The sequence below is a fragment of the Oncorhynchus nerka genome, linkage group LG20 (assembly GCF_034236695.1).
Source record: "Oncorhynchus nerka isolate Pitt River linkage group LG20, Oner_Uvic_2.0, whole genome shotgun sequence".
NCBI lineage: Eukaryota > Metazoa > Chordata > Actinopteri > Salmoniformes > Salmonidae > Oncorhynchus > Oncorhynchus nerka.
In genome coordinates this window covers 74,580,999-74,606,754 of record NC_088415.1, presented here as the reverse complement: position 1 = coordinate 74,606,754, position 25,756 = coordinate 74,580,999, and the positions used below count along the sequence as shown (strand labels likewise).

At 44.1% G+C, this 25,756-nt stretch overlaps 1 protein-coding gene across 7 annotated transcripts in view; it reads left to right on the top strand.

Moving 5' to 3' along the window:
- LOC115103130 (nuclear receptor coactivator 2-like) overlaps window positions 1–25,751 on the top strand; it is a 58,195-nt gene extending 32,444 nt beyond the window's left edge. For 3 of the 7 annotated variants that reach the window (XM_029623799.2, XM_029623798.2, XM_029623800.2), the window contains 13 exons: window positions 1,302–2,619; window positions 3,749–3,968; window positions 4,319–4,522; window positions 4,727–4,909; window positions 5,119–5,242; window positions 6,397–6,565; window positions 7,215–7,481; window positions 13,538–13,615; window positions 13,882–14,371; window positions 19,689–19,872; window positions 20,623–20,818; window positions 22,782–22,931; window positions 23,348–25,751. In XM_029623799.2, the coding sequence (XP_029479659.1) occupies window positions 1,302–2,619; window positions 3,749–3,968; window positions 4,319–4,522; window positions 4,727–4,909; window positions 5,119–5,242; window positions 6,397–6,565; window positions 7,215–7,481; window positions 13,538–13,615; window positions 13,882–14,371; window positions 19,689–19,872; window positions 20,623–20,818; window positions 22,782–22,931; window positions 23,348–23,359 (3,595 nt within the window). In that variant the 3' untranslated portion in view covers window positions 23,360–25,751. The remainder of the gene's footprint in view (window positions 1–1,301; window positions 2,620–3,748; window positions 3,969–4,318; window positions 4,523–4,726; window positions 4,910–5,118; window positions 5,243–6,396; window positions 6,566–7,214; window positions 7,482–13,537; window positions 13,616–13,881; window positions 14,372–19,688; window positions 19,873–20,622; window positions 20,819–22,781; window positions 22,932–23,347) is intronic. The other 4 variants (XM_029623804.2, XM_029623801.2, XM_029623803.2 and 1 more) reach the window with 4 other exon arrangements.
- The last annotated feature ends 5 nt before the right edge of the window (window positions 25,752–25,756 follow it).

The window sequence follows — 25,756 nt, the reverse complement described above, 5'->3', positions numbered from 1 at the left end:
ACATGTAGATATTCCATTCAAAATCAGCCGTTTCCAGCTACAATAATCATTAACAATGTATACACTTTATTTCTGATCCTTTTGATGTTATTTTAATGGACAAAAATGTGCTTTTCTTTCAAAAACAAGGACATTTGTAAGTGATCCCAAACGTTTGAATGGTAGTGTATGTAAGCTTTCTTGAATTGGACAAATGACTAACATTTGTTTAAACAGCTGCTCTTAGCGAAAATGTGTTCGGAGTTACTTTTCCAGCTAATAGGCAATATTACTGTTTACAATTATAGTGTCATTATTTTTCCCCCCCTACATTATCTTCCAAATCTATTCCTTTTTAAAATGTTGATTACCTCGCAATTATCATTTACCTGATAAGTCATGACATAAAAAATGCTAACGTATGTTTGGGGTCACTGGTTTGCCTGGGAGGGGGTCCCTGGGCAAGAGAAGGTTGACGACCCCTGCTCTAGTTCAACCCCCAATGTTTGGGCCTCAGCAGCCATTGACATGGACCCTGGGCCGTTCTACTGATTCTATTTCTATGGGTGCATCCACACAACGGTGGCTCAGTTCATCCCTTGCCACAGCTAATAAATGGCACCCTATTCCCTGTATAGTGCACTGCTTTTGACGAGAGCTCTGTGAGGTGCACTCTGAAGTAGTGGCACTATCAAGGAAATAGGGTGCCATTTCGGAAGCAACCCCAGTGTTTCACCCGTTTATCTGGCGGCCTTGGGGCAGAGCTCGACAGGAACAGGAAACAATAACAGGACTGTTGTTGAGAATGAGTGGATCAACTGCAAACTTGGCGCTTTCTTGTCTAATTCTGAAACTCATAATGTTGCTTCAGTGCCGTGCACAATGACGCCTTTGTGTTTTTAACTGTGCCTGAAGCTGCTAAAGCCCGCTCGGTGCGTACTGCGTTATAGCTGTGGACTGGAGACTCCACTGGCATTTGAGTTTGCGCTGTCTCATAGGAGGGAACTTTAGTTATTCGCCTACATGATCTTTTATCAGTGTCCGTCATGGAAGTAGTACTGTGTGAAAAGAGAACGTTGACAGTGAATGCCATTTTATGCTTTTCTATAGTTTAGCCAGAATGACTGAAAATGGCTTCCTTAAGTATGTTTGCATTCCAAATGGCACCTTATTTCCTTTATAGTGCACTACTTCTGACTAGGGCCCATAGGGCTGTGATCACTTCACTATATAGGTAATGGGGTGCCATTTGTAATTGAGCCTATGCTTATGTCCATCTCCATCCCTAAAGCTGTGTGTCTATTTGTTTTGCCCTCTTCCAGGGAGCAGACGATGTGTGGCATGAACCCAGACATGTCTACCCAGGGACAGGGGATGGGGAAGCAGCCAATGAAAGCTGTGTCTTCACTGACTCCTCCCAGTGTGGGTGGGCTGTCCCCAGGGTTGGGGGGACATGACACAATGGTTGGCAGCAATACCAACATGGCCACCATGGGTGGACGTTACAGATGCCAGGGGGCTATGAACCGTTCTCCCACTCCTCGGGGTAGCAGCAACTATGCACTCAAGATGGGGATGAACAGCCCGTCGCAGGGCAGCCCCAGTGTGACCTCTCAGGGGGGTCAAAGTGGCGGTGGTACCATGGTGTCCCCACGCCACCGCCAGAGCCCCAGTGTGGCGGGTTGCCCCCACGTTCTTCCCACAGGACCCTTCTCCCCAACGGGCAGCCTGCACTCTCCACTAGGGGTGTGTAACAGCACAGGGGTGGGGAACAACCACAGTGTCTACACTGGTAACAGCTCCCTCAACGCCCTTCAGGCCCTCAGCGAATGCCACGGGGTCTCCCAGCAGGGGCAGTCCATAGGGTCACCTGACAGGAAGCCAGGCAGCATGCTGCAGATGCAGAGTCCCCCTGGTAGTGGTGGAGCTAGCAGCACTAGTAACCCCAACCTCAACTCCAGCCAGCTGGCCAACCGCAGCAGCTGCACGTCTGAGAGAGAGATAGAGATGTTTGGAGCGTACGGGGAGCAGTCCCGGCCAGACGGGGAGGAGAGGGAGAACGTGGAGCAGAGGAAGTCGAAAGATGACACCCTCAAGCCTTTTGGAGGATCAGGAGGAGAGCTAACCGAGGCCCAGAACAGGCTCCTCAACAGTAAGGGCCACACCAAGCTCCTGCAGCTACTCACCAACAAGTCAGAGCACATGGAGCCCTGCTCGCCCCATGGGGCCCCTGGGGGAGGGGAGCCCAACTGTAAGGATCCCGGGATGGGACCAGGTGGCCAGAACAACCACTCCACCTCGCTGAAGGAGAAACACAAGATCCTCCATAGACTCCTCCAGAACAGCACGTCCCCGGTGGAGCTGGCCAAACTGACAGCTGAGGCCACGGGGAAGGAGCTGGGTCAGGGCCAGCAGGACCAGGGAGGACCAGACAGTATGGCTGCCACCATGGCTGAGATGGCCACCAAGCAGGAGTCCATCAGCCCCAAGAAGAAGGACAACGCGCTGCTGCGCTACCTGCTGGACAAGGATGACAACACCATGCAGGAGAAAGGCATCAAGATGGAGCCCGGGACAGAGATGAAGCTGGCCAATGTGAAGACTGAGAAGCACGACCCGGGATACAACATGGCAGACCAGGTCAGTAGAGCAACAATGTGTATGGTCATGATACACTGGCTGCGTCCCAAATGATACCCTATTCCCCCTATGGGTCCTGGTCAAAGGTGGTGCGCTATAGGGAATAGGGACACAACCACTGATCGAGAGTCTGAAGTAGGAGGTAGAGGTTGTAGTAAATCTGTGTTCAAGGGATAAGAGATGGGTGGATGGATGGGGAGGTAAAAAACGACAGCCTTTAGTTGTAAGTTAGGCTACACGTTTCCTCTTGGGAAGCTACAGAGATTGATCTCAGATGAGAATATTGAGCGTAAGATAACATATTGTTTTATGCCATATATATTTTTTGAAAATCTCCTGAAATACACTACATTCACAGATCTCTTTTAGCATAGTCACAATATGTGAGTTTTCCCAAAGGGTGCACTTGTACACACCATTTTTAACAATGGTGAAGACTCCACTTCAGCCAATGTTTACTCCAATCCAATATATTTAGATCATGACTGGAAGTGTGTAAATGCACACTTTGGGAGATTGTTAGAGAATCGGGACACTGCCCGAGAGGAGGCAGGAGGTGGAACAGGAACTAACCAACAGCAGGTCACCCTGGCATGCAGACGTGCAGTGCACAGGGAGGAGGGCAGAGTAGAGCTGGGAGCCGTGCGGATCGGAGGGCAGAGCAGCCTTACATCATACATGACCTCATTAGTTCAGCTTGCTATTTATATCCTCCCCTCTATTCATTGGCCTGCCTGTATGAAATGGCCTGAGCAGGAAGATTCCATTCCTGTCTGTAGGCCTCTTTCTCTCTCACTCTTTCTCTCTGCTATCATATTTTAAATAAAAAATGTAGATCATTCTCAGTGATGATGGGTACAGTAATTAGCCTAGGCTAGCTATGCACTGGTTTTGTTGATTGGAAGGCAATCAACATTTTTTTAAACATTTGAATGTGGAGTATTGTGTTTTCCTGCGCTAGAAAATATGTTCCATAATATCTATATATTATTTATGTACATAGTAGTCAGATGTTCTAAATGCTCATGGACACTGTCTCCCACATTCTACTATCCTACTCATGTTGGTCCTGAAGTCTACTCTAATGCATATAAGACTTGTCTGCGTCTTTCTGTGTGTGTGCATGCAGTCTAGTGAGCTGGAAGACATCTTGGATGATCTGCAGTGTCGCCAGCAGCAGCAGCTCTTCTCAGGCCAGCACCACCAGCAGCAGTCCAGACCCGTGTCTCTGCCCACCAACGTAGACAAGCAGTCCATCATCAACGACATCCTGCAGATGACAGAGAACAACAGCAGTCCCACGGGCACCAACACACAGCAGAAGGCCTTCCCAGGCATGGGCCCAGGACGTGAGTTGACCACACCCCTGCTCTTATCTGTTCTAGGTTGCATCCCAAATGGCACCCTCTTCCCTATGGGCCCTGGTCAAAGTAGTACACTGTATAGAGAATAGGGTGCCATTTGGGAAGAAACCCAAGTAGCATGAGATGGTAGTAGCCCTTAACCACAGATCTGAGATCAGCTTACCCTCCCCAAATCTTAATAACCTTCATCATAAAGAATATCTGACCTGGTGTCAGCAGTTAGTTAGGGGCAACTTCTAACCTACTTTGTCCCACTTTTGGGGAAAAGATTGTTTGGTCAAGCCAGTATCGTTTAGTAAGATGATTGTGTAACTTTTTCTGTCTTGTGCTCCCAGACTTCAATGGTCCCAGGATGGGTCAGCTAGGCCAACGGCCCCCTGTCCGCAGTATGTCCCTGGATCAGTCCAACATGTCTGCCCATGGTTCTCCCCGACCCTTCCCTCCTCCCAGGAACAGCAGCCCCTACTCTGTCATGCAGCAGCAAGCCATGATGGGAAACCACGGAATGTTGCAGAACCAGGCTAACATGGGCAACCCAGGTGAGTCGTCTAAAAATTCATTAAGCATTACCATCAAAATGTCTAGTGCAAATTTAAGAGATGTGCTCTGTGTTATTAGATATAGGATCAGTCCCAAATGGCACCCTATTCTCTATATAGTGCACTAATTTTGACCAGGGACCGTAGGGTCCAGTTTCAGTGTTTGTAAGCTGAGCCAGGATCACTTCTTTCCCCCTGTCCCAGGCTTGCCCCAGGCTAGCATGCAGCAGGGTTGGGGTCCTCAGGGGCCAATGGGCCAGGCTCTGCAGCAGAGAATGGGGCCTGATGGTCGCATGGTGCCCAACATCTCAGCTGGAGTCCCCATGAGGCCCAGCAACCAGCAGCCTGGACCCAGACAGATGGTCCCAATGCAGATGATGGGAAACGGTAGGTGCTGGTGCTGCCCACCTTTCGCCACACACACTTTGCCCGTTTTTCCACGCACACCTTGCCCTTGTTTTTCCACGCACACATTCACAACTTGCCGCCGTTTCTCCAAACACACAAACGTCTCTATTGTCTCTGTATCCATCTAGAGCCATATGAAGCCCATAATTGAAGTTATTCTGAGTCTTTTCATAATGTCTGTTGTACAGTGCAATCCAATATGGAGATGGCTGGTCCTCCCTACCCAGGACAGCAGGCACTGCCCAATCAGACAGCCCCGTGGCCTGACCGCATGATGTCGGTGGATCACAGGCCTTATGGGAACCAGAACCGGTAACTAGCTACACACCGTACAGACTCCTTCTCTCAGTGACCGTACAATACACCTCTCTGCTGTCTGACACACTCTTTTGAAAAGTAGTGCACTATATCGGGTACCATTTGGGACGAAACTAACTCAGTCTGAACCTACTCTGGGCCCAGGTTACTAAAAGTTCATCGTTAGAATCTTAGTAGGAGCATCGTTAAATCTCCGAGCTGTTTACCAAAACCATTGTTATTAATGTTGCACTCAAAAGCTTGTAATCTAACGTCTGCCTCAGACCACTCGTAGAAGTGCATCAATGGGTGCTTTTTTTTAACCTCCCACATCACTTTATACACAGATCTCTGCTAAACACCAAATCACATGCTTTATCCATCTCTGTGACCACCGATAACTTTAGAACAAAGTTGACTACAAATACAAAGATGCCAATGTCTTTGCAATTGATACAAACGAACAACATACTGTATAAAAATATGCTTTAAATGAAAACTGAGATGACTGCATTAAAATATAAACAGTAAGAGGCCTATTTTCAGTCGTATTGAAATACATTTCATGTTCAATCGGTTGCATTATATTTTGCTACTTGTGGGCTACTGTCTGTAATGTGTCTCAACATATTTCAAGATGTGTAGCTTAACATGCGCAATGATGTGCCAAATCTGTGATTTTATGCATTTTTATTGGGTAAACATTAGAAAAAAAACACCTAGGTGCTGATCCGTCGTCCGTATTGTGAAATAATTGTAATGTTAAGGAAATATTTTTATGTATAAAGCTGATCCGAGAGCAGCACTCCCCTTCAATCCTATCAGTATCGATGCTCCAACAACTTCAGTCAGGGGCTGTTGAGTGAGTGAAAATGACAGTGGTAAGGTATGCACATGGTGTGTGTATGATGAGAAGCAGATGATTCAACGTGGTGATCTCCTTGGCCAAACGGCCCTTTCCAGTCTGATCTTTGACCTCTAACCTCAGACCTTGTGTTCTTGCATTTAACACCCACACTTTTTCTCGCACCAATTCTGCTGATAGGGGCTACCTCGTGAGGTAATTTGCAATAACTGTGATATGTGATTGTATTTTCCTACTGAACCTTGTCTGGATCGGAGCGTCTGTTAAATGACCTTAATGTAATGAAACGTTGTGTTCCCCACAGACAGGCTTACGGTAACTCCCAGGATGAGGTGCTGTGTTCTCCCTTGCGGCCTGGGGAGGGGCCTTCGGACGGGGATGCCCTGCTCAGCCAGCTCTATTCAGTGCTGAAAGACTTTGACGGCCTGGAGGAGATTGACCGCGCTCTGGGAATCCCCACTCTGATTAGTCAGGTAATCTCTATTAGCCACAATAATATGCGCAGTCCACAGATATGTACTTGAGCAGGGTTTCCCAAACTTGGTTCTGAAGCCCCTCTGGGGGCACGTTTATTTTTCCCCCCTAGCACTACACAGGTGATTCAAGTTTTGATTATTTGAATAGGCTGTGTAGTGGTAGGGAATAAACCAAAATGTTTACTGGCGCAGGATCAGGACTGAGTTTGGGAAACCCTGTACTAGAAAGCTTATCTCCTATCTTTGCAATGGCAACTTCAAAATGGTGTACGCCCTCAATGGCACGGTCCATGCTAACACAGGCTTTGGGCCAAGTGTGCCCTCTATCCAACTCTATGGCCTAGGCCAACAAGCCTTTTGCAGGCAGCTGGACTCATTTTCCCTTGAGGCCTTACTCTAGTACTGTAATTCACTGACTGCTGTACTGTATGTTGCAGGGAATTTGTATGTTGCTGTGGGTTCTGTCATTTTAATGGATTGAGATATTAAGGAAGTTGGTGTAGAAACTACAAAATCTCAAATTAAATTAACTGACTAGTTAGCAAGCCATTGCTTATTAACGGAAGGAAGACAGCCAAATGAACACTGACCTACAGTAGCTTTTTTTTAATGTCCTGTAATTTCTTACTTGGTTTGATCTCTGTAGGGCCAGCCAGTGGCGCAGGAGCAGTATGCCAATCAGGAGTCACCCATGAGGAAGCCACCCATGTATAGCCAGTACCCCCATGCTGGTAGCATGGCACAGGGCAACTACATGAGCCAGCAGGACCCTGGCTTCCATGGTATGCCCGGTCAGATGGGCCAGCGGATGGGGTACCCCATGCTCCGACTCCCTGCCCGACCAGGAGGCCCGGTGCCTGCCCAGCCCAACAACCTGAGGCTGCAGCTGCAGCATCGACTACAGGGACAGCTGGTAGGGCAACACACCATCCCTGGAGCCCTCACTGTTAATAATATAGGCCCTATCCTAATGAATTTCTTCATCTGCAAAAAAAACATTTAAAAAGCTTGAAATTATGTTTGAAATGATAAATGCTTTACAAAGTTTACAAATTAGACCTAAGGCACAATATACAAACTTGCCTCTTTCAAAAGCAGACACACCACCCTTAGAGCCCTCAATGTAAATCATAGGGAATATAGTCCTGACCTGAAAAGGACAATTGATAAGCTAAAGCTTGAAATGGTATTTGGAATGAGTAGTTTGCAATATTGACATCGATAATTGAACAACTTTGCCCCTCTCCCATGTCAAAATCATAAAGGGACTGGACATTTAAGAACATTGCAAACTGAACTGGACATCTGAAATTAACTGTTAATTGTCTACTTAGTTTCTGCAGTAAACTCTGAGGATTCTACTGCCACCTGCTGGAGAGTTTGAGAAATGGCTAAACTATTTTATAGCAATGGCTCAAATCAAATGTTATTTTAATTTTATTTATTTTACCTCTATTTAACCAGGTAGGCCAGTTGAGAACAAGTTCTCCTTTACAACTGCGACCTGACCAAGATAAAGCAAAGCAGTGTGACACAAACAACAGAGTTACACATGGAATAAATAAACATACATTCAATAACACAATAGAAAAGTCTATATACAGTGTGTGCAAATGAGGTAAGATAAGGGAGGTAAGGCAATAAATAGGCCATAGTGGCAAAATAATTACAATTTAGCAATTAAACACTGGAGTGATAGATGTGCAGAAGATGAATTTGCAAGTAGAGATATTGGGGTGCAAAGGAGCGAAGAATAAATGACAGTATGGGGATGAGGTATTTGGATGGGCTATTTACAGATGGGCTATGTGCAGTGATCTGTGAGCTGCTCTGACAGCTGGAACTTGGAGAGGGAGATATGAGTCTCCAGCTTCATTGATTTTTGCAATTCGTTCCAGTCATTGGCAGCATAGAACTGGAAGGAAAGGCGGCCAAAGGAGGAATTGGCTTTGGGGGTGACCAGTGAAATATACCTGCTGGAGCGCGTGCTTCGGGTGGGTGCTGCTATGGTGACCAGTGAGCTGAGATAAGGCAGGGCTTTACCTAGCAAAGATTTTATAGATGACCTGGAGCCAGTAGGTTTGGCGACAAATATGAAGCGAGGGCCAGCCGACGAGAGCATACAGGTCGCAGTGGTGGGTAGTATATGGGGCTTTGGCGACAAAACGGATGGCACTGTGATAGACTGCATCCAATTTGCTAAGTAGAGTGTTGGAGGCTATTTTGTAAATGACATCACCGAAGTCAACGATCGGTAGGATAGTCAGTTTTACGAGGGTATGTTTGGCAGCATGAGTGAAGGATGCTTTGTTGTGAAATAGGAAGCTGATTCTAGATTTAATTTTGGATTGGGGATGCTTAATGTGAGAGGAAAGAGTTCATAATCTAACCAGACACCTAGGTATTTGTAGTTGGCCACATATTCTAAGTCCGAACCGTCCAGAGTACTGATGCTGGACAGGCGGAAAGGTGCGGGCAGCGATCAGTTGAAGAGCATGCGTTTAGTTTTACTTGCATTTAAGAGCAGTTGGAGGCCACAGAAGGAGAGTTGTATGGCATTGAAGCTTGTCTGAAGGTTTGTTAACAGTGTCCAAAGAAGGGCCAGAAGTATACAGAATGGTGTCATCTCCGTAGAGGTGGATCAGAGAATCACCAGCAGCAAGAGCGACATCATTGATGTATACAGAGAAAATAGTTGTCCCGGGAATTGAACCCTGTGGCACCCCCATAGAGACTGCCAGAGGTCCGGAAAACAGGCCCTCTGATTTGACACACTGAACTCTGTCTGAGAAGTAGTTGGTGAACCAGGCGAGACAGTCATTTGAGAAGCCAAGGCTATTGAGTCTGCGGATAAGAATGTGGTGATTGACAGAGTTGAAAGCCTTGGCCAGGTCGATGAATACAACTGCACATTGTCTCTTATCGATGCCGGTTATGATATTGTTTAGGACCTTGAGCGTGGCTGAGGTGCACCCATGACCAGCTCTGAAACCAGATTGCATAGCGGAGAAGGTACGATGAGATTCGTAATGGTCAGTGATCTGTTGGCATTGAAAGGCCTTAGAAAGGCAGGGTAGGATATGTGTATATTGTGTGTGTGTGTGTGTGTGTGTGTGTCTAACATTTTGGGTCAAGAGTGTCTTCCCTTTGAAGAGGGTTGCAACAATTGCGGCGGATAATTTTAGAAAGAGAGGGTCCAGATTGTCTAGCCCGGCTGATTTGTAGGGATCCAGATTTTGCCGCTCTTTCAGAACATCAGCTATCTGGATTTGGGTGAAGGGGAAATGGGGAAGGCTTGGGAAAGTTGCTGAGGGGGGCGCAGGGCTGTTGGCCGGGGAAGGGGTAGCCAGGTGGAAAGCATGGCCAGCCGTAGATAAAAGCTTATTGAAATTCTCAATTATCGTGGATTTATCAGTGGTGACAGTGTTTCCTAGCCTCAGTGCAGTGGGCAGCTGGGAGGAGGTGCTCTTATTCTCCATGGACTTTACAGTGTCCCACACCAGAACTTTATGGAGTTTGTGGTACAGGGTGCAAATTTCTGTTTGAAAAAGCTTGCCTTCGCTTTCCTAACTGAGTATATTGGTTCCTGACTTCCATGAAAAGTTGCATATCGCGGGGGCTATTCGATGCTAATGCAGTACGCCACAGGATGTTTTTGTGCTGATCAAGGGTAGTCAGGACTGGAGGGAACCAAGGGCTATATCTGTTCCTGGTTCTACATTTTTTGAACGGGGCATGCTTATTTAAGATGGTGAGGAAAGCACTTTTAAAGAATAACCAGGCATCATCTACTGACGGAATACCCGGGCTAGGTTGATTAGAAAGGCCTGCTTGCTGAAGTGTTTAGGGAGCGTTTGACATTGATGAGGGGTGGTCGTTTAACCGCAGACCCATTACGGATGCAGGCAATGAGGCAGTGATCGCTGAGATCCTCGTTGAAGACCATAGAGGTGTATTTGGAGGGCAGGTTGGTTAGGATGATATCTATGAGGGTGCCCGTGTTTACGGATTTGGGATTGTACCTGGTAGGTTCATTTGATAATTTGATAGATTTGTCACATGCTTTGTAAACAACAGGTGTAGATTAACAGTGAAATGCTTACTTAGGGGCCCTTCCCAACAATGCAGAGAAATAATTTATAGAAAGATAATAACACAAGGAATAAATACGCAATGAGGAACAAAAACTTGACTATATACACAGTGTATTGAGTCAATGTGTGGCGGTATGAGGTAATTGAGGTAGATACTAAATGTTAATATGGGTAGGGGTAAATTAACTAGGCAACGGCATGGATAAAAAGGAGTAGCAGCAGTATATGTGATGAGTCAAGAGTTTGTGCAAAGGGGGGTCAATACAGATAGTACAGGTAGCTATTTGGTGAACTATTTAGCAGTCTTATGGCTTGGGGGTTAAAGATGTTCAGAGTTCTGTTGGTTCCAGACATGGCGCATCGGTACCGCTTGTTTTGCAGTAGCAGAGAGTCTTTGACCATTTTTAGGGCCCTCTGACACTGCCTGGTGTAGAGGTCCTGGGCGGCAGGGAGCTTGGACCCAGTGATTTATTAGGCCTTACCCACTTCCCTTCTGTAGCTCTTTGCGGTTGGATGTCAAGCAGTTGCCATACCAAGCTGTGACACAGCCAGTCAAGATGATCTCAGATTTTTTAAGCTCTGAGCGCCCATGCCAAATCTTCAGCCTCCTGAGGGGGATGAGGCTTTGTTGGTGTGTGGGCCATTTAAGTTAATTCCTTAGTAATGATGGTGTGGATGTGAGCCATGACCATCCAAGCATTTCATAGCTACAGATGTGAGTGCTACAGGGCAGTAGTCATTTAGACAGGTTACCTTGGCATTCTTTGCCACAGGGATTATGGTGGTCTGCTTGAAACATGTAGGTATTACAGATGGGGTCAGGGAAAGGTTGAACATGTAGGTATTACAGACTGGGTCAGGGAGAGGTTGAACATGTAGGTATTACAGATGGGGTCAGGGAAAGGTTGAACATGTAGGTATTACAGACTGGGTCAGGGAGAGGTTGAACATGTAGGTATTACAGACGGGGTCAGGGAGAGGTTGAACATGTAGGTATTACAGACTGGGTCAGGGAGAGGTTGAACATGTAGGTATTACAGATGGGGTCAGGGAGAGGTTGAACATGTAGGTATTACAGATGGGGTCAGGGAGAGGTTGAACATGTCAGTGAAGACACTGATCAGTGAATGCCAGCTGGTCAGTGAATGCTATGAGTATTCCTCCTGGTTATCCATCTGGCCCGAGGCCTTGTGAATGTTAAAGGAAAGGTTCACCCAATTTGAATGTTATATCGTTTTTGATAATTGCATGTTTTCATGTGTATCTGAGTTATTGGCCTTCAAGCAGGGAGAAATCCGTCCGGTATGACGCAGCACCGTGATAGTCGCTCTCACCATACTGGAAGTTAATAGGAATACGACTTTTAGATCGCAAAAACGTCCATCATAGATTTTAATACTGACTGATGTCATAACTCGGGAGCTTGTCTTCTCTCGAATGAGCTATTGATCATATTTTAACGATATTCCTACCTCGAGAAATGTGTAATTTAATGGAGGGTCTAGCACATTATTCCCATTTGTCTGCTACTTTAGTCCAGGGTGCATTGCATGGTGTCATTGCCAGAGATATTATAGAAAGTAGATAGGAGTCCAATGAATGAATGAAGGAACGTATACCGTCCCACCCAGCAGACTGTCGACCAATCGTGTCCACTTTGTAATGCTGCTTCACGCAGTTGTTAAGCTAATCATCATGCAACCCCTTCTCAAAGTCAGTGTGTATGTCGAGAAATGTGCTTATTTTCCTCTAAAGTACGTGATTTCACGATTTCAAAGCTCCTTGTCCCAGAATCGCCCAGAATGCACCGTGTGGCCCATTGACGTAGCATGGGCAACATTTCCCATCCCCATAAGTATATCTGTCGTTTCGAATGATAGGTTGAGCGTTAGGTTGAACATGGCGAGATTGTAGACTCCTAAATTGATAGTGCATTTTGTTTAGGTGATTTTACAGATACCTAGCTATGTTACATGCTGATATTGTCTTTGGTATTACTGTGTGTAGCTATGTTTGCTTTCTACCTGCCTAGTTAGCCCATAGATGGAGTTAGCCCATAGATGCATTGCATTGTGTATTTTGTATATTTTTGACTTGAGCTGCAACACATTTCCACAACTATTTTCCAGGTTCCCACCAACCTTCTAACGCCAAAATGAAACATTTGTTCGCAAAAGATATTCTCACATATTAGTTTTATTTAACACTGTAAATGAAAGGAATTAGTGTTTTAGGGTGGATTTTTCCTTTAACCTGTTTAAAGGGCTCACTCACATTTGACTTAGAGTTTGTGTATGCATTGATATGTAGGCTACGTGTGCCTTTTTTAAATGTATGTAGGTCTGTCCTTGACTAATGATGTTCTGTATTGTGTGGACCCCAGGAGGAGTAGCTGCTGCTTTTGCAACAGCTAATGGGGATCCTAATAAAATAGAAAATACCAATACATTGGCTACAGAGAGCGAGATCACACAGTCGTCCGGAACAGCTATTGCTCTCATGCATGGTTCAGTGTTGCTTGCCTCAAAGCGAGCATAGAAGGCATTTAACTCATCTGGTAGGCTCGCGTCACTGGGCACCTCGTGGCTGGGTTTCCCTTTGTAATTTGTGATAGTTTGCAAGCCCTGCCACATCTGACGCGCATCAGAGCTGGCATAGTAGGATCCATCTTAGTCCTGTATTGACACTGCCTATTTGATCGCTCGTCAGAGGTCGTAGCGGGATTTTATTACATTATTAATAAAGTGCAGTATCATAAATGTCTTTGGACTTCACCAAGTAATGGGTCTAATAGAATGTCAAGGGCTATGTAATTAACACGTTTAAGTCGATTAAATTCAACAACAAAAAAATGTATATTTGTTTATTTCCTCAGCAGAATCGTCAGCCAATGATGAATCCGATGGGTGTGTCCAACATGAACCTACCTCTCAGACCCAGTGTACCCAACCAGGTTAGTCAGAATACTGTAGCAGATCATTATTATTACAGCTCCATGCGTGTGTGAGTTTGCATCCTTAATGGCACCCTATTCCCTATAAATAAAATTCAAATATAGTGTACTTCTTTTGGCAGCACCCTATTCCCTATATAGTGTACTACTTTTGACCAGGACCTATAGGGCTCTGTTCAAAAGTAATGCACTTTGTAGGGAATAGGGTTCCATTTGGGCTGCACCCTAATGCCTAAAGTCTAAATGTGTCTTGTCTGTCCTCCTAGGGAACCCTGAATGCTCAGATGTTGGCCCAGAGACAGAGGGAGTACCTGAGTAACATCCTGCGCCAGCGCCAGCAGCATGTCCACCAGAGAGCCATGCTGATGCGGGCCCAAGGCCTCATCGCACCCCCCAACATGGCTTCAGCGGCTGGGGCAGTGGAGCCCTCACAGTCCCCTGGCATGCCCCCCGGTTCCATGGGCACCAACCCTCGGATCCCCCAGGCAAACCCCCAGCAGTTCCCCTACCCGGCCAGCTACGGTACTGGTCTTACGTCTCCGCCACCCTCCACCAGCCCCTTCCCCCCGCTGTCCCCTGGTCTCCCTGGGGCTCAGCAGCTCCTCTCCCCTCTCCACTCCTCCCCAATCTCGCATGGCTCCTCCCAGATGAGTCTAGCTAACCAGCAAGGGATGATGGGAAACGTAGGTGGCCAGTTTGGAGCCGTAGTGAATCCACAAATGCAGCAACACCGTGCCTTCCAGTTTCCCAGCTCAGGTATACTGTAATATAATGCTGCCTGGTCACCTCGCTGTGTGGCTTCCTGTCACAGCTTTGGTTTAATTTCAATTGATAATAATTGTAATCATACGTGGGTTTAATTTGGTGGTTGCATGACTGTAGTGGTATTTGTTTCTCATACATACTCCATGGTGGTTTAGCTGAACAGCTGCCAAATGAAATAGTACACTACTGGTCAAACCTTTTAGAACACCTACTCATTCAGGCGTTTTTCTTTAATTGTTACCATTTTCTACATTGTAGAATAATAGTGAAGACATTAAAACTATGAAATGACACACATGGAACCAAAAAAGTGTTATATTTTAGATTCTTCAAATAGCCACCCTTTGCCTTGATGACAGTTTTGCACACTCTTGGCATTCTCTCAACCAGCTTCATGAGGTAGCCACCTGGAATACATTTAAATTGTACCTTAAAAGTTAATTTGTGGAATTTCTTTCCTTCTTAATGCATTTGAGCCAATCAGTTGTGTTGTGACAAGGTAGGGGGCATATACATAGACCTATTTGGTAAAAGACCAAGTCCATATTATGGCAAGAACAGCTCAAATCAGCAGAGAGAAATGACAGTCCATCATTACTTTAAGACATGAAGGTCAGTCAATTAGGAAAATGTCAGGAACTTTGAAAGTTTCTTCAAGTGCAGTCGCAAAAACCATCAAGCGCTATGATGAAACTGGCTCTCATGAGGACCACCACAGGAATGGAAAACCCAGAGTCACCTCTGCTGCAGAGGATAAGTTCATTACAGTTACCAGCCTCAGCAATTGCTTAATGGATGAATTGCTGAAAAGACACCACTACTAAAGGACACCAATATGAAGAAGAGACTTGCTTGGGCCAAGAAACACAAGCAATGGACATTAGACCGGTGGAAAGGTGTCCTTTGGTCTGGAGTCCAAATTTGAGATTTTTGGCACCAACCACCATGTCTTTGTGAGACGCGGTGTGGGTGAACGGATGATCTCTCTGCATGTGTATTTCCCACTGTGAAGTATGGAGGAGGAGGTGTGATGGTGCTTTGCTGGTGACATTGTCTATGATTGATTTAGAATTCAAGGCACACTTAACCAGCATGGCTACCACAGCATTCTGCAGCGATACGCCATCCCATCTGGTTTGCGCTTAGTGGGACAATAATTTGTTTTTCAACAGGACAATGACCCAACACACCTCCAGGCTGTGTAAGGGCTATTTGACCAATAAGGAGAGAGATGGAGTGCTGCATCAGATGACCTGGCCTCCACAATCCCCCAACCTCAACCAAATTGAGATGGTTTCGGATGAGTTGGACCGCAGAGTGAAGGAAAAGCAGCCAACAAGTGCTCAGCATATGTGAGAACTCCTTCAAGACGGTTGGAAAAGCATTCCAGGTGAAACTGGTTGAGAGAATGCCAAGAGTGTCCTCTTCTTCATATTGGTGTCCTTTAGTAGTGGTGTCTTTTCAGCAATTCATCCATTAAGCAATTCCTGAGGCTGGTAACTGTAATGAACTTATAGCCTGCAAAGTAATGTCATACTTTCCAGGTCCATACCCAAACAGTTCGAACTACTAATTTTGAAAATTACCCTCTCCAGAAATAAGTCTCTCACTGTTGCCGCCTGCTACCGGCCACCCTCAGCTCCCAGCTGTGCCCTGGACACCATTTGTGAATTGATCGCCCCCCATCTAGCTTCAGAGTTTGTTCTGTTAGGTGACCTAAACTGGGATATGCTTAACACCCCGGCAGTCCTACAATGTAAGCTAGATGCCCTCAATCTCACTCAAATCATCAAGGAACCCACCAGGTACAACCCTAACTCTGTAAACAAGGGCACCCTCATAGACGTCATCCTGACCAACTGGCCCTCCAAATACACCTCCGCTGTCTTCAACCAGGATCTCAGCGATCACTGCCTCATTGCCTGTATCCGCCACGGAGCCGCAGTCAAACGACCACCCCTCATCACTGTCAAACGCTCCCTAAAAGACTTCTGTGAGCAGGCCTTTCTAATCGACCTGGCCCGGGTATCCTGGAAGGACATTGACCTCATCCCGTCAGTTGAGGATGCCTGGTCATTCTTTAAAAGTAACTTCCTCACCATTTTAGATAAGCATGCTCCGTTCAAAAAATGCAGAACCAAGAACAGATACAGCCCTTGGTTCACTCCAGACCTGACTGCCCTCGACCAGCACAAAAACATCCTGTGGCGGACTGCAATAGCATCGAATAGCCCCGTGATATGCAACTGTTCAGGGAAGTCAGGAACCAATACACGCAGTCAGTCAGGAAAGCTAAGGCCAGCTTCTTCAGGCAGAAGTTTGCATCCTGTAGCTCCAACTCCAAAAAGTTCTGGGACACTGTGAAGTCCATGGAGAACAAGAGCACCTCCTCCCAGCTGCCCACTGCACTGAGGCTAGGTAACACGGTCTCCACCGATAAATCCACGATTATCGAAAGCTTCAATAAGCACTTCTCAACGGCTGGCCATGCCTTCCGCCTGGCTACTCCAACCTCGGCCAACAGCTCCGCCCCCCGCAGCTCCTCGCCCAAGCCTCTCCAGGTTCTCCTTTACCCAAATCCAGATAGCAGACGTTCTGAAAGAGCTGCAAAACCTAGACCCGTACAAATCAGCTGGGCTTGACAATCTGGACCCTCTATTTCTGAAACTATCTGCCGCCATTGTCGCAACCCCTATTACCAGCCTGTTCAACCTCTCTTTCATATCGTCTGAGATCCCCAAGGATTGAAAGCTGCCGCAGTCATCCCCCTCTTCAAAGGCGGAGACACCCTGGACCCAAACTGCTATAGACCTATATCCATCCTGCCCTGCCTATCTAAGGTCTTCGAAAGCCAAGTCAACAAACAGGTCACTGACCATCTCGAATCCCACCGTACCTTCTCCGCTGTGCAATCTGGTTTCCGAGCCGGTCACGGGTGCACCTCAGCCACGCTCAAGGTACTAAACGATATCATAACCGCCATCGATAAAAGACAGTACTGTGCAGCCGTCTTCATCGACCTCGCCAAGGCTTTCGACTCTGTCAATCACCATATTCTTATCGGCAGACTCAATAGCCTCGGTTTCTCGGATGACTGCCTTGCCTGGTTCACCAATTACTTTGCAGACAGAGTTCAGTGTGTCAAATCGGAGGGCATGCTGTCCGGTCCTCTGGCAGTCTCTATGGGGGTGCCACAGGGTTCAATTCTCGGGCCGACTCTTTTCTCTGTATATATCAATGATGTTGCTCTTGCTGCGGGCGATTCCCTGATCCACCTCTACGCAGACGACACCATTCTATATACTTTCGGCCCGTCATTGGACACTGTGCTATCTAACCTCCAAACGAGCTTCAATGCCATACAGCACTCCTTCCGTGGCCTCCAACTGCTCTTAAACGCGAGTAAAACCAAATGCATGCTTTTCAACCGATCGCTGCCTGCACCCGCATGCCCGACTAGCATCACCACCCTGGATGGTTCCGACCTTGAATATGTGGACATCTATAAGTACCTAGGTGTCTGGCTAGACTGCAAACTCTCCTTCCAGACTCACATCAAACATCTCCAATCGAAAATCAAATCAAGAGTCGGCTTTCTATTCCGCAACAAAGCCTCCTTCACTCACGCCGCCAAGCTTACCCTAGTAAAACTGACTATCCTACCGATCCTCGATTTCGGCGATGTCATCTACAAAATGGCTTCCAACACTCTACTCAGCAAACTGGATGCAGTCTATCATAGTGCCATCCGTTTTGTCACCAAAGCACCTTATACCACCCACCACTGCGACTTGTATGCTCTAGTCGGCTGGCCCTCGCTACATATTCGTCGCCAGACCCACTGGCTCCAGGTCATCTACAAGTCCATGCTAGGTAAAGCTCCGCCTTATCTCAGTTCACTGGTCACGATGGCAACACCCATCCGTAGCACACGCTCCAGCAGGTGTATCTCACTGATCATCCCTAAAGCCAACACCTCATTTGGCCGCCTTTCGTTCCAGTACTCTGCTGCCTGTGACTGGAACGAACTGCAAAAATCGCTGAAGTTGGAGACTTTTATCTCCCTCACCAACTTCAAACATCAGCTATCCGAGCAGCTAACCGATCGCTGCAGCTGTACATAGTCTATTGGTAAATAGCCCACCCATTTTCACCTACCTCATTCCCATACTGTTTTTATACTGTTTTTTAAATTTATTTATTTACTTTTCTGCTCTTTTGCACACCAATATCTCTACCTGTACATGACCATCTGATCATTTATCACCCCAGTGTTAATCTGCAAAATTGTATTATTCGCCTACCTCCTCATGTCTTTTGCACACATTGTATATAGACTGCCCATTTTTTTTTTCTACTGTGTTATTGACTTGTTAATTGTTTACTCCATGTGTAACTCTGTGTTGTCTGTTCACACTGCTATGCTTTATCTTGGCCAGGTCGCAGTTGTAAATGAGAACTTGTTCTCAACTAGCCTACCTGGTTAAATAAAGGTGAAATAAAAAAATAAAAAAGTGTGCAAATCTGTCATCAAGGCAACGGGTGGCTATTTGAAGAATCTCAAATATAAATATATTTTGATTTGTTTAACACTGTTTTTTGCTTACTACATGATTCCATAGGTGTTATTTCATAGTTTTGATGTCTTCACTATTATTCTGCAATGCCGAAAAGTCAAAATAACGAAAAACCCTCGACTGAGTAGGTATTCTAAAACTTTTGACTGGTAGTGTATGCCTCATGTTATCTCACAGGTATATCTACCTAAAGATATCAGAGTACTTGTGATCTATAGTATTAACTCATTGCTTCTGTCATGTTAGTCAAAACAATCCATTACATATGATACAGGGATAAGAATTACTAATAGCATTATCAGATTGCTTCATGTTGGTGTTCACATAGATGTTGGTGGTGGCTGAGCTGTAGAATTTTCATATTTTTCATCTTCTCTTACCCATTCATGTGAGTGTATAGATTTGATTGTGCCATGTTTTTGACCAACTGCATGTACTTTACTTTGGCTCTTCATGTATTTCTGTATCTTCATTAACATATCTGCAGTAGTCAACTACAACACAAAGTTTATCTTAAGCCTGGTCCCTATTTGTGCTTTTGGCAGTTCCATTTCTGTCATTGTCAAGCCAAACATTGCATGACGATGAATGACAAGGAGTTGGAATGGTGGAAAAACAGACTGGCATTCAAGCAATCTTATCTTGACAATGAAATTAATGTTTAGGTAACGTCTACTGTACTCTCCACCCCTCAGTACTGATAACAAATGTCTCCTCCCTGGTCCTGTCAGGTATAAACCAGCAGCAGCAGGACGCAGGCTTCACAGGAGCCACCACCCCCCAGAGCCCCCTCATGTCCCCCCGCATGAATCACGCCCAGAGCCCCATGATGCAGCAGCAGGCCCAGGCCAACTCCTCCTACCAGCCCTCCTCTGAGATGAACGGCTGGCCTCAGGGCAACATGTCAGGAAACAGGTGAGACTGACTGGCAACTCTACTTGGATCAAAATCTAATTTTATCACGTGTCAAATTTTTATTTCACCTTTATTTAACTAGGCAAGTCAGTTAAGAACAAATTCTTATTTACAATGACTGCCTACCCCGGCCAAACTCAAACGATGCTGGGCCAAATGTTCACCACCCTATAGGACACCCAATCCCGGCCGGATGTGATACAGCCTGGATTCGATCCAGGGTGTCTGTAGTGACGCCTCAAGCACTGAGATGCAGTGAGTTAGAACGCTGCGCCACTCGGGAGCTAAAGCGTTAAAATAACTATGCAGAGATAATGACCAGAGAGCAGCAGCAGTGTAAAGGGGGGAGGGGAATGCAAATAGTCTGGGTAGTCATTTGATTAGCTGTTCAGGAGTCTTATGGCTTGGGGGTAGAAGCTGTTAAGAAGCCTTTTGGTTGCAAAATTCAAGTAACTTTGGGAAAGGGTTTCCAGGAAGTCCTGGTTGGAGGATTCTCTGAATCAGGAGGAAATGAACAGAAATCTGTAATTCTTCCTCTAGGTTTTCTGGAAAACCAGAATTTTGCAACCCTACTGCTAACCTTTGTATTTAGTTGTCATGGTTATGATCATAGACTTATGTTTTGATTCTGCATGAATCTACACTGTCTGTAGGATGTATCCAGTATGCTCTCATGACACACATTTTCATCAACCTGTGGTCAAATCTGTGATTGAACATGTACCTTTTGATTTCCATGCTCTGTTTCAGCATGTTCACACAACAGTCTCAAGCTCAGCAGTACATGCCCCAACAGTCTAATGGTGGAATGTACAACGGCACAAACGCAAACCTGAACATGAACATACAGGGTGTCCCCATGGCCTCCAACGGCAGCATGAACCAAGTCTCAGCAGGCCAGATGACCATGCCTACAGGAAGCCTGTCTTCCATGGACCCTGAGCAGGTGTGTGTGTGTGTGTCCAGTTCAAGTTCCACCCACTCCTTTGTGTACTTTAGTTTCTCTTTATCATTTAAGGTACTTTTAGAGAAACTAAAGTTAAATCTGATTTAGAAATTAAAATGAAAGAAAAAAAGAACACCCTCTTAGAAAAAGCCAATAAAAAATCTTTACAAGCTAAAGAAGGAAAATACAATTTCATAACTACGATCTTTTACTTTTGAAGAGAACCAACAACTACAGGTTAAACTCCAATAAAAAATACTACTTAATGGCAAATAAAGCAGTAAAATATCTCTCACCTCTCACAAAACAAATACATGCTAAACAAGTTAGAATTTTAAAAGATACAAACTCTATTTAGAAACTACGCTATTTTGACAATTTAAAAATCTTCAATGAAAATGTATATGAATCAAAATTAAACATTTGGATGGATCCTATAGCCTTCTTAGACTCAACAGCTCTGAAGCAGTTATCAACAGAAAAAGTATCATCACTAAAAACAGAGATTACTCAAGAAGAAATATTAGATGCTGTTATAACATTTGCACAGAGAAAAGCACCAGAAATGGCTTTCCCATAGAAATCTATTCAACATTTTGAGACAAAGTAGCACCCCCTATTTACACAAATGACAACACACATCACTCAACTCAGTGCTTCCTAGTTCCATGTATCAAAAAGTTATTTCAATTATATTAAAACCAGGAAAATCTAGTCCCCTGCTGATTATAAACCCATAAGTTTAATAAATTGTGACAAAATGATAACAAAACTTACAATACTTGATATACATCAATCAAACAGGAATTATTAAAAATGGACACAAACAAGGACGTCAGTTTAATACAATAAACATCAACAACAAAAAGATGTACAGATTTATCAATAATGGCTGTTGATGCCAAAAGGCTTTCAAATATCTTGAATGGCCTTTTCTATTCAAAACTTTGGAAGCTTTCAACTTTCCATCTGAAATAATATATTTAATAAAAACATTGTATAATTGTCCCTAAGAAAAAAATATACACATACAGTTGAAGTCGGAAGTTTAAATACATACACTTAGGTTTGAGTCATTAAAACTCGTTATCAACCACTCCACAAATTTCTTATTAATAAACTTTAGTTTTGGGAAGTCGGTTAGGACATCTACTTTGCATGACAGAAGTCATTTTTCCAACAATTGTTTACAGACAGATTATTTCACTTATAATTCACTGTATCACAATTCCAGTGGGTCAGAAGTTTACATACTGTGCCTGGGCCTCCCGCGTGGTGCAGTGGTCAGAGATTCTGGGTTCGAGCCCAGGCTCTGTCGCAGCCGGCCGCGACCGGGAGGTCCATGGGGCGACGCACAATTGGCCTAGCTTCGTCCGGGTTAGGCCGGCAGGGATATCCTTGTCTCATCGCGCACTAGCGACTCCTGTGGCGGGCCGGGCGCAGTGCACAGTGTTTCCTCCGACACATTGGTGCAGCTGGCTTCCGGGTTGGATATGCGCTGTGTTAAGAAGCAGTGCGGCTTGGTTGGGTTGTGTTTCGGAGGACGCATGGTTTTTGACCTTTGTCTCTCCCGAGCCCGTACGGGAGTTGTAGCGATAAGACAAGGTAGTAATTACTAACAATTGGATACTACGAAATTGGGGAGAAAAAGGGGGCAAAATTTAAAAAAAGATTTCACAGATAAATTGGTCCACATGGAAAAACTAAATATGTATAAACCGTAAATGACTTGGTAACAGGAAATACACTGAACAAAAATATAAATGCAACATGCAACATTTTCAAAGATTTACTCAGTTACAGTTCCTGTAAGGAAGTCAGTCAGTCAATAGAAATACTGAATTAGGAGGGCCTCACACGACTGGGCAGGGTTGGTCTGGGAGGGCATAGTCCAACCCACCAGAATTAGGTTTTCTGCACATGGGGTATTGCTGAGGAAATTGTTTTATTTAATCCATTTTAGAATAAAGCTGCAACGAAACAAAATGTGGAAAAAGTCAAGCGGTCTGAGTTTCTTTCCAAAGGCACTGATAATGCCTTGAGACGAAGGGATAGCATCATTCTAGACCAGCTGGCTGGAATTGACATGTTAATACAAGGTGACGCAACTCCAGTGAGTAACGTTTCATCTTCTGTTGTTGTCTGCCCAACATTAGGGATTAGTGTATTTAAAAACATTTACACATCAAAACAGACTGCACCGATTTGTCATTGAGGGCCTTCTTCCCATGTCCTTGTAATCCCCTGTGTCTCTTTAGAATGTTGTCAGTCGTATTTCACTCAATTCTGCCCTTTTGTCCCCCACAATGAAATCGGGTGAGAGACTGGATCTGTCTCCGTCCGGTCCTATATTAGTTAGATGTGATATCTGACACCACTGGCCCAATTTTGACTAAACTTGGGTGAATGATGTGTCTTGCCATAGAGATCTGGCATTTACAATATTACACTGATTGGCCTAAGGGGGGCAGTATAGTAATCAACTGAAATGTTGTCTTGTTTAAATCAAAGAAACATTTTCTTTTTCAGAACTATTGCTGACCCCGGTCTATTGTTGGACAACACGGTTTACAAAAGGTCAACACCCAATGAAAACACTGGCATCCAACCAATCAAGGATCTCCTGCAGTTCTCCCTGAACCAACCAACCGCATTCACCTTAGTGTGACTTAGGTCCTTCCCAAATAGGCTACACTCAGACACACACACAGACACTTGCACACACACACACACACGTGTATATATGTGTATATATAATGGACTCATACTCACACAATATAGAAGCAAAACTGATCCTGTCAGCAGGCATCTGGTCAGATAAATGTATTCATTTCAGGGGATAGAACGCAGACTATGGCTCAACTCTGAAAATGCTCTCTTTACTCTTTTAGGTATTTTCTTAATAACAATATTTTCTTTGTCTGATCGTTTCTTTGTATGCACAGGTGTGAGACAAAATTATATCACATGATTTCAAAAACTAAGTGATATTATAAATGGTTTGAAGAGCATAAACTATACAATGATTTTGAATGGTTACATTGTAAAGCCTGACTAAAGTAGTCACTTGAAAGGTTTAAAATAAATGTTTTACAGGTATTTATAGTTTTTAAACTAGAGAAACTTTCTTTGTATGAAACTATAAAAAGGGGGCAAGTGTTAAATTTCTTAACACGTATCCCTTAATGGTACCTTATTGTGTCTATTTGAATTACATATTTTAGGTCCTGTAATTTCAGATGAAATTGTCAAATGAATCACCCTGCTGCGATATGTATGAAGGTGAATGTTCATAGTTTTGTATATATTACAGTATAGATTAATTAATTAAGATGTAATTTTTTTCTCTCTAGCCTGGTGTTACGACCACTGAAATATGACTTCACAGTCATACCATTTGTGTTGGATTAACTAACAAAGGACTGTTTATCAGGGTTTCAACCAATTTGCGTAAGGAATTTTCCTTGCACTTCACCTCGACCTCATCACAACGAAAGGATTGGACAGGCCTACCAACAGGCATAGCTGAATACTTTAGGGTGCTCTGACTGTGCTGATTTTGTGTGCTGCCCTATAAAAAAAAAAAGCTGGAAGTGTAAAATGAACAGGTAATATGTATTTTTCAAGCCATATTCCTGTACTATTCCCATTTTTGTTTATCGTCTGTAAACACATAGCAAATATGAACTCATAGAATTTCGTTTTTTTTTTTGTAGAATGTGAAAATTCCAAATTGTCTGCAAACACTGAAATGACGTTGGGCTCACATAATCTGTTTAAAAATGTGTGGCCAGAAAATATCTATTTTGTAGATTTGCACTGGTTCTTATGATGTCACTCTGACGATGCAAAGGATATTTCTAATGGTTTGTGATGGCCAATTTCTCCCAATTAATTAAACATTTTCCTAAACAAGGCATTATTAAAGAGTTGGGCAAAGTTTGAAGATTAGGATGCTCTGATATAAATATATATATATTCAAAAATAACAACTTATAGAATGATGCACTGCTCTCATTGCAAATCCAAAGATGTTATTACTACCTTTTAAAATAAACTTAAGCCATGAAGTGTTACTGTGTTAACAGCCTTTTTTAAAGCATGCATTTTGGCAATCATGATAAGTTTTAAGGAAAGAGTTTGCATACAAATATAACTCACAAAGTTTGGTTGAATTTAATTGTTTTTTTTCTTCAGTTCTGACTGATCAAGACTTTTCTTTGTTGTAAAATGTGTTATTAATTTATAGTTTGTCATTTTATCAATTGGTAAATATTACATTCAAGTACCTTAACATGCTAAAGACCTAGCATAATGCCTTAGATCTGTTTTTCTGTCATGTGTATTGCTGTGAAGTTGAAAGGTGTATCATATATGTATAGTGAAGTGACAATAATGAAGAGTGCATTGTTACTCAGTGGCCGTATCTGAAGTGGCACCATATTCACTATATATAGTGCACTACTTTTGAGCAGGGCCTCTAGGGCACTATATAGGGAATAGGGTGCAATTTCAGACGCAGACTTGTGCTATGGTTAGACTACTACACCCCTGTTTTTTTTTCAGTTGTTTTTCAGATTTTTCTTTCCCCCACATTTTATTTGTGATCAGTGGGTTTTATTATTATTATTTGTACAATTGTTTCATATTTGGACTAAGATGAGTATGTAAACAATGGTTAATCAAAGCAATATTGTAAAACATGAGTTTTTGTGTAGAAAGCTCAGTGTTGCAGTTCAGAGATGTTTTTCGAGGTGTGATGTTCATATTAAATATCACTGTTCACCTGCATCAATGTTTATCCAGAGTGGGAGCATTTATGTAAAAAGTTTTATTTACACCTTATGCAAGCTGTTGACTAATATTGCTTTTGCCAATGCCGCTTGCTAATTTATGATTTATGCATTGTAAATAAATTATTTTTTATTGTTGATTGAT